The sequence below is a fragment of the Etheostoma spectabile genome, chromosome 19, assembly GCF_008692095.1.
Source record: "Etheostoma spectabile isolate EspeVRDwgs_2016 chromosome 19, UIUC_Espe_1.0, whole genome shotgun sequence".
Lineage (NCBI taxonomy): Eukaryota > Metazoa > Chordata > Actinopteri > Perciformes > Percidae > Etheostoma > Etheostoma spectabile.
In genome coordinates, this window is record NC_045751.1 from 7,750,671 (window position 1) to 7,765,495 (window position 14,825).

Here is a 14,825-nt window from a genome sequence, read left to right on the forward strand (position 1 = left end):
CTAGGGAGGGTTTCTTTGTTAGAGCTGCATCTGAAAACATTCAGCCACAGACATATTGTTCCTGAATTACAATTATAATTTATCTCAGCCATCCTCATTTAATATTATTAAGGTTAATTGTTTTTAGCCAATTGCCCTGAAAGTTTGACTCATCCTGAATTGATGGTATTGTGGGTTACATGCATGGTCTTGGTGTGAAAAAGGAAAAAAGTTTATCTGTGCACACAGGGGATATCAATTCAAGTTGATGGACATTGAGTCTTGAACTTCATAATCACACTCTAGTTAACCTCAGCTTAAGGCTGGAGCAGGGGGTCATCAGCACCTTCTTTTCAAACAAAACTCTGTGAAACTTGTCTTTTAATGAAACTGGTTGTCAGTTAAATGGCTGGCAAATAACATCAGCAAGAGGGGCAACATGAAATGAGCTGGAACATAATCAGTCCTGCTGTTCAGTATGTCAGGAGCTGCTAAAAGAGCCTGTACCCATTCCCTGTGGATACAGTTACTGCAAAGGCTGTATTGAGGCTTGCTGGTAACATAAAGAGAAGAAGGGAGAGTTCAGCTGCCCTCAGGGCAGGGAGACCTTCAGCACGAGGCCTGTTCTGCAGAGGAACACCATGCTGTGTGACTGACTGTGACTGACTGTGTGTCTAAGCTGAAATGTAAATTTAATAGCCATACTTTAATACAAAAATAATTTCCATATTGAAGTATTAATACTTAATTAGTTTTCCTGGCAGATGGATGTTTCGGCACATTGGACGGTAACTCAAACTCCCCCTATCTCCACCTGATAGAAAACAACCACAGAGGGAGGCTTCCCCCCTCTCGTACTCCACTCACTCAGACAGGTTTTCTAAGTTTCCACAGATGCTGTGCAGAGAGGGTTTGCCAGAGCAATGTTACCGTGAGGTAGAGTGGCATAATCACACTGTCTGCAGGAGTGGCATACAAGACGAGTCAAAGTTTGGGAATGATCACCTGTCCTGGAGTCTAGAGAGCACAGAAAATGGTTAATTGTCCCTTCACAATAATGTAAAAACGAGGGTATCAAGCTTTTGCTCCAAAAGGATTAGATTGTTTTGAATTGCAAAGCAATTTAATGAATATATATGATATGATATTGGAGTGTTCGCACAGCTGGCCAAGTTAGAGTGGTATAAGTGTGTGTCATGGCAATTTGAAGTTTTTTTTTTCTGCACTTCAACATTTTCTTTCATGGAAAAGCTGTCTAACATTTTGACAGCCCTAAAAACAAAACAAAAAATGTATGGAAGTATTTAGTTCACAGCTCCATAACTGCTCCAAGTAATCTATCTTTTATAATACATTTTTTATGTTGTTTCTTATGCTTTGTTATAGACTGATTTATTGGCATTGTAAAAAAATTAGCTGAGCATGACTCATCTAGATGGATTTTCATCTCTGGCAAGAAGAAACAGCAGCTTGCAAGTTATTGCAAGCGAATCTATAAAGTGGTCTGAAATATGTTGAACAAGTACTTGAAAGCCAAATGTAAAATGTCTTTAATTGTAAACATGTATTGGAATATCCTGAGCATGGATTGTGCTTTAACAATTAAACTACATTGAGCTAGCAGTGTCACATCAAAAGTCCTGAGTTGGACGATTCTGTGTAGAGTCTGAGTTTTAACCATAGACCATAGAAACCATAGATATATTAATGGACAAATCATGTGGTTTGGCAAAGTACTGCAAATGCAGAAGTGCCTAAAACCTGCATTCGGTCTGAATTACGGCAGAGGGCAACACGTGTGGTTGCAAAGGGAGGATGGTTTCTACAGAAGTCTAGGAGAAAGTGACCCACTTCTCATTTGATTTATTACCTCAGTAAACAATTTCATAATGAGTGTATGATCTCAATCGCTAGATTTAAGTCTTCAAACACAGAATGATGTTCAGTTTTTGAATTATTGTCTTGTTTATTTTTAAATCGGCAATAAAGCAGGGAGTGTTTTCAGGTGTGGCTATGATGTGGTTGCCAGTAATAGTGTGTAACATCAAAGAGTGTAAGGGCCCCTCCCTTACTTCTCCCTCTCGTCTGAAATTGTCACTCAATGACTCATGGCAGATCTCCACAAACCGATGGGTGACGTCACAAATGTTCTGTCCATTCATTTTTACAGTCAATGGTTTTAACAGCATACAACGATGTTTTAGACAATGGTGAGCTTCCAACTTTGTTACAACAGTTTAGGGAAGGCCCCCTGTTTCACCAAGACAATTCCCCTGTACACAAAGCTTCAAAGGTTCATCAAGAAATGTTTTTTTGTAAACAGAAACTCAGGCCTTATTACCCAACTTCATTGGCTGACTCTGCTTGTACTCTTGCGGCTTAATGGCAGATTCATGCTCATGGTTTCAGAATGACATGCTCATTTGTGTGTCCACATACTTTGGGCCATGTAGGATAGTTGGATTTTTAAACATATCTAAAATATTGACAGCTCTTTGGTAGTGGAATCTTCTAGCAGTAATCTGCATCGCAAGACACCATGAGGTAAAAGAAAATAGACTTGCCCTTTCAGTCGAAACTACACAAATGGATTCCTCAGTCGACAGTTGATGTTGACAGACTGCCAGGACAGAGGCAGGCCAGGTAACAAGGGGCACACCTTTTCTTTTACACATGTTAGAGCAAGCATGACAAAATCAATCTCAGAGTGAGGGAGAGAGTGGGTGGGGGGGGGGGGGAACGCGGGAAGAGGAAAGCATGAAAAGAAAGTGAAGAAAACGACATTAACATCAGATTATACCCCCGGCCCTGGGTGTCTTCTTTCTTCTGTTGGGATTTACAGTCGATGACTTGGTAAGTTCATGTGTTCCGGTGTCTCAGTCATGATTCTGTGTTAGTTTCTGGCAACAGCACTGTGGTTACATCAAATCACTGCAGTCAGCTGTCATACTGGGTGCTACTGTTGGCTGGGGAGAAGTTTTACCAAGTGTTTTCATGTGGTCTTTTGACAGTATGGTTACTTTCATTTGACAGCTGTGATTTGTTCAAAGATGAACAACATGGCGTTTTGTGCGACAACATTTTTTGTTGTTGTACAATTGTATTATTTATAATTTTCCTTTGTAGGCACCTAGTGCCCTAGGTGTGTGTGTTAGTCACACAACACACAAAAACAGCCTTTCGAGTCAGTCAGGTTTTAAAGTGGTCACTATGACATAGTTGTACAGCTCTGCTTGTACAAATAAAAAACAGGAAATAGGAAATTAAACTTTAATTGTCTCTATTTAAAAAAAAAAAAAGGTAAAAAATACTTATGGAATTACCAAAGACTTTTCGGGGTCATTGCACAATAAGACAGAGTTTCACTGCCGGTTGCTGCTTTTATGCCACTATCAATGTGGTTTTACCGGCTTTCTGTAAACACTGCCATGTGGTTACATCTCTTTATCGCTCTCACTTTCTGAAACCTGGAGAGAATGCTTTTATTCAATAATATTTCATTTGAAAACGGTTGTGAGTGCATCTGCGGTAAATGTATTACTATAACATCTTCAGCATAGATCTTTAAGTGTCTTTATCTTTATGTTTTGCTGACATGGTCTATATTTTTATTCTTTTATTTAAAAAAAGAATAAGCAGACCTTCTCTTGGCCACATAGTCTTCGGTTTTTTAAGTGAGTCTTATTTTTTTATTTGTGAATTTAACTTCTTTGTTTCCTAATTTACCTATTTAGTTGTTTTCATCAAATAGGATTTTATTGAATGTCTCTCTAATGCACCTTTGTGCTGTGTCAATGCCAAATATGGTGAAGTTGCATTCTCTGTATCTACAAACACACACTGTATGGAACTGATGCAAGTGAACTCACTTTTCAAAGCTTTTATTATCTTTTATTCACTTCAGAAAAAAATCATAAAACTGGATTTTATGTATACTACTTTGATGCCTAAATATAGAAGACATCAGTTTATGTTGTGGTTGGTCTAAGTGGAGCTAATGTGAACTGTTAGGCGGACGTGTGTACCAATGCATCCTTTTTTACAAAGTGATCATGTTTTCTGACAATGTTGTGGAGTTATGGTAACAATAACTGAAGGTCAAGAACCTGAACTTTTACTGAAGTACTGTGATTAAATGTTGAGTAAATGTGATACATTTTCCAAAGGGATGTTAACATACTTTTGGTCATGTTGTACATCTTTCTTTTTTGTTTGGATGGTACTACAAATAAACTTGCTTCATTGGGCTTTAAAGAGAAATAGAAATAATATAAATCTAAGACTGAACCATTGCTCAAATACTGACATAAATACAGTAACGGTTGCTCTCCACTCTTGTCTGGTCTCGTTTTTCAGGAATTAAGAAGCCCTGTTTAAACCTGTTACACGTGCACCACACTCCCACGCTTTTCTGCAGTAATATGTACATGTGTGTCAAACTGTGGCCTGTGCCAGATAAAACATGGAGTATGAGTCAGAGGTGAGGCTCTTCGTTAGTCAGACAATCTGACCAATGCAATTTGTTGAATTATCTTTGTTAATTTTGCAGGTAATGCCTCCATATTCTAGTTACTTTTTTGAGAAACTGCCTTAAAAAAACAAAGTCTCACATTGATTATTCAATTTTAAAAGCAACATTTTGAGGTTGGCTTTCCTAGCATTTCTTTTTGAAAAGAAGAGAAAAAACCAATTCCTTATAGTTTTCTGCATTTTCACTTTAGAGGTAGAAATAAATGTACTGAGGTAAACCTTAAAACAACATCTACCAATATTCTCTCTTTGGCAGGTAACAACAATGGCCCAGAGAAACATTTCTCCCTCCCTTAATGAATCCTCCAATTCAACCGCTGTGTATGACGGCACTGGCACCACTATGGGCGCCCTCATCCTGAGCATCGTCTTTCTCCTGGGCTTCCCTGGAAACCTCTTCATCATCTGGAGCGTCCTGGCACGTGCCCAGAAGTATTCTGTCACCACGCTCCTCATCCTCAACCTAGCTATTGCCGACGGCTCTCTGATGGCTCTCACCCCGTTCTTCATCATCTACCTTGTTTTAAAGAAGTGGGTGTTTGGCAATGTGATGTGTAAGATCCTCTTCTACCTGTGTCTGGTCAACATGTACGCCTCCATCCAGATCATCATGCTCATGAGCATCTACAGGCTGGTGGCAGTGCTGTGGCCGCGGCGCATCACTCTTGTCACCAACCGCAAGAGTGTTCTGCGGGTGCTGGTGGTGTTGTGGATTCTGGTGATTGTCGCCTCTGTTCCTGCAATAATCTTCAGAAATGTGAAGCAGGAGGGGCCTACCGTGTTGTGCGAACCAGTCCACGAGGAAAGCAGCCATGTGAGTGAACAAAAACCTGATCATCTTCATATTAGTAATGCCAATTAAGCACTCTTCACCGAGGTTGCACAATCCTCTAAATCTGGAATAAAAGACTAATGTATAGTGCATGCAAGAGTTCAGTATAATGGGAATGAAAAGGAACATCTGAAGCACATGGAGGCTCTGACATTTCAGAGAAAATTAACTGTGCATTTTCACCTTCTTGTTGAGAGTAGACGGAGAAGATCGATACCACACTCAGTTGTACGCTCAATATATATCTGGAGTCAGGAGATGACTGTCCTAGCTTAGTATAAAACACGGAAGCAAGGTGAAACATTTCTTCTAAAAGAGAAACCACGTTATTAGTAGGCGAAGTTAATCAAAACTGATTCTACGTATCTGAAACTGATTTGCTAATTTTCCTAACCTTTCTCTCTTAAAATCCCTATATTAATTCCCCTTCATTTCACTTACCTCTTGCTGCCTTACCAAGGCAGCCAGCATTTAATTTCATGTTATGCAGAATGATAGAATATTACATTTGATTTTCTCTCCTTATCTTCCACGACAGGTGGTCCTCCAGTACATGCTGGAGCTCGTGTTGGGGTTTGTAATTCCCTACGGGATTATTGTAGTCAGCTACATCTGCATTTTACGACGGATCCGAAAGACAAGGTTCCGCCGTCGCATTCACAGTGAGAATCTCATCCTGGCCATCGTGTTAACCTTCTGCCTCTTTTGGTTGCCCTACCACATCATCAACATGGTGCAAGTACGTCTTACGTCCTGTTTTCACAAGTAACACGTAGCTCCAAACATTATCGATAGAGAGTAAATGTATTCAGCATGCATCCAGGTTTAATGTGATTTATTAAAAAAAGTTGCAGATCATTACTTAAGTTTTAACTTATCAACTTAGCAATTGTGTTGTTGTCCTCAGGTAACATGGGCTTTGTATCCAGATGGTAACGTAAAAAACGTGTAAGTGATGATACTTACCATTGCATGCAGTTGTTTTTTTAAACAGACCAATCATTGGTGTTACAAACTTTATACAAGTATTTGATAAAACGTATTAAACTTATTGATACCACTTTACAATAACCATCATTAACAAATGGATTCATTGATAGTTACTTAGACTTTAGTTAATAGTTCTTTCACTGTTAACAAACAATGAGCTTATGACTTATAAAGTGTACTTATTATTAGTAATGTTGTAATTGATGTTATCTTATCATTAGTTTTGTGTAATACCAAATCATTTGTTAATTTGTTGTTGATGATTATTTATTGTTTTCCAAACCATCTATTAACATCATTTGGATGGCTATGATAAAGTTACAACTAATGCTTAAAATAAGTAGATAAGTAAGTGATAAAGCAGCAAATAACATTGATTTGCCTCCATTAAATATGTTTTGGTGATCTCTAAAAGAGACGATTATTGATTTTGTTTATTGATGCTTAACATTGTATTTATAAATCATTACCAGGTAATATAATAACCAGTTGCAAATTTATAAAAGCATCCAAATAATGTTTACTAATGGTTTACAAACCTGTTAAAAAAAGTTTTAGCATTACTTATAATAAGTGAACACTACTAATTATTGTTTAATTGTTTGTTAACGGTAAAATAACTATTAACATAATTTTTGAATAACTATCAATTGACCATTTATTTTTGACTGAGATATTGTAGCAAATTATTTGCTTATTATCAAGAGTTAGACGTAAGGAAGGATGGAGCTTATCTTAACACACTTGGAGCAGGTGGAAACCACTGACCTGACTCATAATATGTGTACACTGTAGTATTCCCATGTTAAGTAAAATATTGTCTAATATATAGTCAGTCATTTGTCCCTGATGAAACCTCTCTTACTTCTCCACTCTCCAGACTCAACGCAATATGGCACAAGAGCCGAGCAGTGACGTCTGCTATAGCCTTCATCAGCAGCTGTGCCAACCCAGTGCTCTACTTCTTTGCAGGAAAGTCCTACATCCGGCGAGAAGGGCTGGCGTTCATGGCCCGCTTGTTTGAGGGCACTGGGCTTGACTCGGCCACCAGGAAGAGCCGACAAAACAGCCAGAACAGCCGGGAAAAAGACAAAGAAGCAGATGCTATCGTGCCAAAGGACAAAGCTCCAGACTGTGTTACCAACTCTACTCTATTACCAAACCAGTAAAGAATGGTAGCTAGAGGACACACAATTCAGCAGGTTTGAAGCTGGTGTTGTTCCTCTGGCTGTGAAAATTCCTGTTGCAAAAACGTCATCAGGGTTCATCATGCACAGCTGGTTCCTGCCAGTAAAGACAAGATTCAGCAGCTGTTCAGCTAATGTGAATCCCTGCTCAAAATGAGACTGTTACCAACTTTAAAAGGGATGTCACTGGGCATACTGATCCAAGAACATTTTGCCTTATCCTAAAGTGACATTGATATTTGAAACACTTGACGTTATTTTTATATCACTCACACTGATGTGTTCGCTTTGTGTGCTTCGACAACATCCACAAACTATGGCTAAGGTTTTGATGACTATGATTGAAAAGGCTAAAAGCTGGACTTTTTCTGTATGGCGTATATCAATTTCAACAATACAAAGTTGGTGGTAGATTGATTGAAAGACATTTAAAAAGATTTACCTTTACAATTTTACTGTTTGTACTGTAATTTGTTGACAGATCATGTCATTGCGATACAGAAAAAATAAGACAAGAGGTTTTACGAGACTGCATAGCAGACTCGGCTAAGGATTTTGAGCAAGTAATGGGGTTTTGCGGGTAATCCATCTTGTGCTGCTGTTTGAACAAATTGTTTGGAGAAATGCACTTACTGTTCTGCAAATGGTAGGGATCATTCCAGAAATGTACCAAAGCAACTGAGAAAAACTGCAAAGCTTCATGAATATTTTTTTTGGCAGTTGCAAAGGGAGTTTATGAGAATAGCTGCCTTGTTTGGCTGGAATGATGAAACACAGTGAGAGTGAATCAAAACAGTAAGGTCGTTGGCCGAAAAATGAAAACAATAAGCTAAGGATGCTAAAACACTCTATACGGCTCATGGGAACTGCAGAGATTAGTGATAATTCTATGTAGGATGTCATTTGATCTGTTGTTATTATGAAAATATTGATTAGTGCAGCTTTAAATAGAAAATCCCGACCTGGAATGTTTTAATATTTTACTGTGAGCATGCTCAGGAAAAAACATTAAATACAGAAAAACGCAAAGCAGCTGTAAATGTGACACATATAATACGCACAACTTAGATGCAATCCGGTTTATAGGGAAAGAGGAATATGCTGTAAATCTGCAAAGATTTCTGGTGAAAGAAAACAGACACTAGACATTTAACACTCATGTATCAACAAGATCCTGACAGTTCAATGGAACAATAATCACCCACTCACTTATTCACCCCCATGACGATCTTTTGTGCTGTTCATTCCTGCTCTTCCTCGAACATTATGCCATCAGTTTCACAACATTCTGTGGCTCCATGCTTTCCACCTTTTGCCTCTTTTATAACGAGGCACGACATTTCTGTCAATAAGCTGTGTTGTTGCTGTTCCACACCATTTTTCCATTAAGCTGGCGTGCATATCACAGAATACAATGTGTAGCAGGCAAGGAACTACGGCCACATGGCCACCCACTGAGCTCAAGCTGACTTCCTGTTATCACTGGGTTTTCTCCCCTATGAACAGTCTTACTCAATATATATACTTTTAAGGTTCGCTCTCCACATGCAGTCTTCAAAGCGAAGAGAGAAGCTCGGGAGTTAACAGTAGATCAGGCAAGGTGTACAATAGATGGAAATTGGTAAACCGTTGGAGCGGATTGATTGTTGCCGACTTTAAAAAAAAAGATCATCAGTTTAAGGTCAGTGAAGTTTTAATTTTAAAAAACGATGAAAGTTTACACTGCTCATTTGCCTCTTTCACTCTTTAATCAGTATGTGGTATAAAGCAAAACTGGTACATGACTTACTGTTACTTTTTCTACACATGTTGTGCTGCTTCATCAGACACTTACATTCTCAGATTAGTTTTTGCAACTGAGAGAGAATGCATTGTGTTAGAAAAGAGGGGATTTTTGATTTTAACATTGTGTCAACTTATGATGTCCCGTAACCACCGATCTTTAGAAACTTAAAATAAAGAAAAGTATGTCAGAATTTAAATCCCTCCCCTTTGTCTGGACTTATTTGGCCAAACACGTGTCAAAAATGGCACAAAATAAACCATAATCAAAGATAAAAATTGGTAAAAGCAGGGACGTCACTAGGATTGAAGGAAAGGGGATGATTAGCCCCCAGGGTAATTGTAACTTGTGTTTGCAAAATCTTTGCACTCACATCTTTTGTTACTGTATTAGAGCTGCACTTATGTCAACAACCAGTCAACAAACCAAGATGTTAACGAGTAAAAAGTGACAGACATATCCTCTTCTTCCATTTCTACTCTGTTCAACAAAATGTAATGTTAGCTGTTACACACATCACGCTGCATGGGGGAATTTACTTAGACCAGACTTTGCTCCTTATGAGTTCTTCTGCAAGCAATGACTTAAAAACTGCTATCTGTCTGCTCATGTCAATGTATGATAAAGTAATGGCATTATCATAGAAAGTAATAGAAAGTAATAATAATAGAAAAAGAAAAAAATGGGCATCACTGCATACGTTATCATGTAAGCTATTGATACGGATCCCATATAAAGTGGCTACTGTGTCTGTATTGATAATCACCTGATGGCGGAAGGAATACAAGATTTGGAGTAATGATTAGTGTATACATAGTGTATGTAGGATTGCTTTCATTTTTATTTTCACATGTGTATCTGTTGGCATGTGCTCATCTTTAGCTTTCAGTTGGGTAACATCTACATATTTATTTAAGTTATCAGAATGCAGAAAGTTGGATTGATTGATATGCTAGCAATATTCTAACCAATTACATTCGTTAGAATGTAGCTAGCATATATAATAAATATGATTAAATAATTTAGTTTGGGCAATGCATAGTGCCTGTATCTGCCAACAAATGCTTATTGTTAGAAGAAAACTAAACAATCCTCAGACCCATAGACCACTACTGACCTTGATCACACCAGCTCCCTCAAAATCCAAAACGCTGCCATTCTCCTGCTGATCTTTCTCTCTGTTGAAATATCTTCTAATATCCCTTTCATCTGCTCAATGAATTGAAGGATACAACGGTACAATAGCATCTACAGGGACCCTATGGCATTTAGGTTTCAGAGACAACAACATTCTATGGGGATTGATACTATTTTAGAATAGGCCTACTAGAGATAAGCTATATTATTGGCAAAGAATAAAGAGTTGTGATTAGCTTGCTGAGTTAACCATTTCTTGTATTTTGCTCGTTCACTCTAGCTAGACTATAGCTTTCCATAGCAATCCAAAATATCCCTTTTCCTTTATCTCAAGAAAACGTAGCTAAAGGTAAGCAGGTAATTAAAAACAACTTACAATTTTACTATGTAACACTTTGTGTAATCAATCTTCCCTTCACCATCAGCATGTGTATTGGTGTGTGTGGGCGGGAGGGTGCACAGCGAGTTCAGACCAAAGAGTTGCAACAAGACGAGATGAATCCTCCCGTTACCTGCAACGCTCCGGTTCACACCAATGCAACAAGACCTTGATAGCACAATTACTCTTTATTCTTCTGTCTATCTTTGGACTTTTTGGCTATTGTTTTGGAGCTGGATATGTATCATTTGTTGGGTCTAAATGAATGAGGATACAGTTATTGATGAATCAAATTGTTATTGTTGTTCTTAGTATCATTTAGGGGTGCTTTTTTGGGGCAGCTTCAGCCCCCCTAAAACAAGCCTAACAACGTCCCTGGGTAAAAGTACAAATATGAGTAGTGAGTTTGTTTGACAGTGCAATATTACTGTACTGTAATTACCTGTGTCCTTACTGCACATGAGATGTGACAAAATGTAGACTTGATTTTTTACTTATTAAGAAATGTACCATATCAATCCCTACCATCTGCACTGAGGCAGCTCATGATCTTTGGCCTCACTTATGATCCTCTGCTGATTCTGGCAGCTCTGCTGTAAACTACACTCCAGAAATATGTGGTGTAGAGAAACAGTGACACAGATGAGAAACAATATATTGTGCAATATTCAGCCAGCATTGACACACATGTACATCTCACAAACCTTAATACAACATATCCTGTTTCCTGCCTGTTTTTGTGTTGAAAGGTTGTATCTGAACCACAGCTGCCAAAGCCAAACTCTGATTCATTAGAGGCTTTCCTGATGGCATCCAATATCACCACCACCACCACCACCTCCCAACCGTCCTCTATATCCATCGGCGCCCAGGTTGGTATCGCCATCCTGACCCTGGCGTTTGTGCTGGGCTTCCCTGGGAACCTGTTTGTGGTTTGGTCGGTACTCTGCCGGGTGAAGAAGCGTTCAGTGACCTGTTTGTTGGTGCTGAATGTGGCTATGGCGGATGCTTTTGTGCTGCTCAGCGCCCCTTTCTTCCTGCGCTATCTGGCTGGCGGACGGGGCTGGGAGTTTGGCTCAGCCGCGTGCAAGCTAGTGCATTACCTTTCAAGTGTGAACATGTACGTGTCCATTTACCTCATCTGCCTGATGAGCATAGACCGCTGGCTGGCCGTAAGTAGGCCTTTTCTGTCCCAGAGAATGAGAACCAAGCGCTCCCTGCTGATTCTACTGCTGGTGGTCTGGGTGTTAGCGTTTATCCTGTCCGTGCCGATGCCTTTCTACCGAAGGTGAGACTGAAATCCTTGTACATTTAGATCTATGTTTTCAGTTTCAACCTTTCTTGAACAAAACCTGAAAAAATAGTTGGTTCTCATCATTATTGTTGTTGTTGAAGGTGTCATTTCTAATGTTAACTGAGGTGTAGGATGAAGGATGCTGTCTTATCTTATAATGTAATCAGAAATACAATCCTGGATTTTATTTTTTAAAGACAGTAAAAGTGTGATGCAGTCTAGCAGACAGCATGAACATGGAATTATGTTAATAAAAAAAATATTGAGTGGGGCAAAATGATCATTGCATAAACCACAAATAAAGAGACTGAGTTAAAACTAAACAAAACAGGGTATTTGTTCAAATCTAGAGCCTCTTGCAAGCTCAAAACTAAAGTAACACATTAACATTAACATTAACCACAAATGAAGAGACTGAGTCACAACTAAAGTAACACTTGTGTCTTTTTACTTTTTGATTTGTTTTAAGTTTGCTTAATAGTTTTGTCACAAATGAACTTCCATACTTAAAGTTAAGTTGATGGTGAAACAACTTTGATTGCTCTGTTTCTTAATTGCCCCACACTAGTGTACAGAGAAATGCTGATACATGTGCTATAATTTAACAAAACATAATTTACATTTTATCTATCTATGTCTCTGGCTGGTATATCTAGTGTCATATTCAATTTGTGTATTTCTTCTTTCTTCTTTTCTCTGACAGTAATCTGTCCCCACCAAACAACACCTTGAAATATTGTGTCCCGTACCACTGGCAAAGCAAAGGTCACCGGGTCTTCCAGTACCTGTCTGAGACCATCATGGGCTGCCTGTTGCCTTTCTCCCTCATCATCACGTGTTATTCCTCCGTTATCTGCCGTCTGAAAAGTGCCATGTTCCAGCACAGAGGACAAGGCAGCCGCCTCATCCTGCTGATCATCTCTGCCTTTGCAGTGTTCTGGCTGCCCTATCACTTCGTCAACATCACAGAGGTGATTTTGTTAAGTTCAGAGTTTGACCTATATTTGTTAGAAACTGCTACTGATTCCATTAGATACCAAAAATGTATTTAATGAGTATTTTGGGGGTAAAATGCTTCAATAGAATGACTCTGTAATGTATATTGACCCAAAAAAGAATACAGGTAAATCAAGAGACATCATGTCAAAAATCCTTCTATAACGGGCGAGTCGGACAGTGTGACTACCAATTCTTTTGCGATGAGTTTGCAATAACGTGAAACCATTGTTTATCATGAACGGTGAAAAAACCTGCTGACATTTCAGTAAAATATTGAAAAAAAAATGCTGTACAATGCTATAAAAACATACAATTTAAAATACAAATTTTTCCTTAATTCGACATATCAATTGTGAGGTAATTTTTTACATCTTCATTTGTAAATCATCATATCAATCATAATCAATCATTATAAATGTCTGTTATCTATCACAAATTATTTACAGTTGGTTCCACTGTGCTGTCACCTCTCCAATCAGACGTTTCACATTAAAAGTTGAAACATCACTTTCCTTACAACGTTTAATGTGAAATTCCGGCAGGAAATGTTGACTATCAAGGACAGTAGCTTAACGCCTTAGTGCGTAACTTTTTAACATCAATGAAGGTCAGTTACATTCAAGCCATTGCCAAATAAGGTGCTCCAAAGCTTTGTATTTGTTAATATGAGAAAATATGACTATGTTGAGAAGAATGTGTTGTCCGGTGACTTTCCCACGGAATAACCCAAGTGAAGATAATTACATCTTCTAAAGAGTCTATCATGTTTTTTTTAATCCTCTGTGTCCTCCTTGGTTACAAGCAAATGAATGAAGGGAGTGTGGGGGTGGCAGAAACTATGCACTATAGCTTTAACACCAAGTGTGGCAAGTAGAACTGACTGTGATTGAGTAGTGAGAGTTCCTACTGACAGAAGTGGTGAGTGTGACACAACTCTGCTGCTGTACTGATGGAATTATTGCTGTGGAAACGTACATGCTGAACTTATCAGATCCATTATAGAGCAGGTGATTCCACCATCCTCTATGTCTTTGACCAGGCTGGTTTTTAGGGGACCTTTATCTGTGTGCACTGGTTTAGCTGTTTCCTCTCTTCCTCTAACCTCCCTCTAAACCCTCTCCCTCCTCCAGGTGGTCGGTGTGTTGCAGGGCAGTGCTGCAGTGATCAACGCCGCCCTTGCAGCCCGTCCAAATGTCACGGCCTTTGCCTACTTCAGCAGCGCTGTCAACCCCATTCTCTACGTGTTCGCCGGCAGCTCCCACATCCGCCAGGCCGGCTTCAGCTTCATGGGCAAGCTCTTTGAGACCACCAACTCAGAAAGCAGGAGCATGTCTACCCGTAGCGGCCGCATGAGTCGCAGCAGCTCTTCACCGGATGAAAGCTCTGTCCTGCACACACTGTCGATCAAACTGGGAAATCCTTTCAAAGATAAGAACAAGCCCAGGAGCAGCAGTGTGGCGGGCAAAGAGGTCGATCAGCCTGTACTCAAGGTTTTAACCAGCGTTGAGATGATAGAATAGTGCTTACATGTTAAACCCAAGCTTTTTGGCCTTGATTTTCCCAACCCATTGATTAGACACAGACTGTGTTGACTCGTAATTTGCATCATCAAGCTTTACTTACATGACTTTCATATCTGGGAATACTTCAACTATTGGATGGATATCCATGAAATTTGTTACAAAATCTAAATAAGATGTATCCTTATTTGATGG

At 39.1% G+C, this 14,825-nt stretch overlaps 2 protein-coding genes across 3 annotated transcripts; both read left to right on the top strand.

Annotated features, from left to right (window-relative positions):
- The first annotated feature begins 3,793 nt into the window (after positions 1 to 3,793).
- LOC116707474 (leukotriene B4 receptor 1-like) lies at positions 3,794 to 8,335 on the top strand. Its single transcript, XM_032544824.1, is given in 6 exon segments — positions 3,794 to 4,459; positions 4,766 to 5,323; positions 5,880 to 6,080; positions 6,249 to 6,289; positions 7,212 to 7,479; positions 7,482 to 8,335. Coding segments are annotated over 6 exon segments (1,119 nt in total). The 5' UTR covers positions 3,794 to 4,441; the 3' UTR covers positions 7,515 to 8,335.
- Positions 8,336 to 9,000: 665 nt separating this feature from the next.
- Positions 9,001 to 14,796, top strand: ltb4r (leukotriene B4 receptor). 2 transcript variants are annotated; one of them, XM_032544822.1, is made up of 4 exons: positions 9,001 to 9,199; positions 11,567 to 12,105; positions 12,815 to 13,082; positions 14,241 to 14,796. In XM_032544822.1, exons 2-4 carry the CDS (start codon positions 11,624 to 11,626, stop codon positions 14,628 to 14,630), a joined length of 1,140 nt encoding a protein of 379 aa, XP_032400713.1. In that variant the 5' UTR covers positions 9,001 to 9,199; positions 11,567 to 11,623; the 3' UTR covers positions 14,631 to 14,796. The 2 variants fall into 2 exon arrangements, with proteins under 2 accessions (XP_032400713.1, XP_032400712.1); XM_032544821.1 differs by lacking the exon at positions 9,001 to 9,199 and having other exon boundaries at positions 11,456 to 12,105.
- The last annotated feature ends 29 nt before the right edge of the window (positions 14,797 to 14,825 follow it).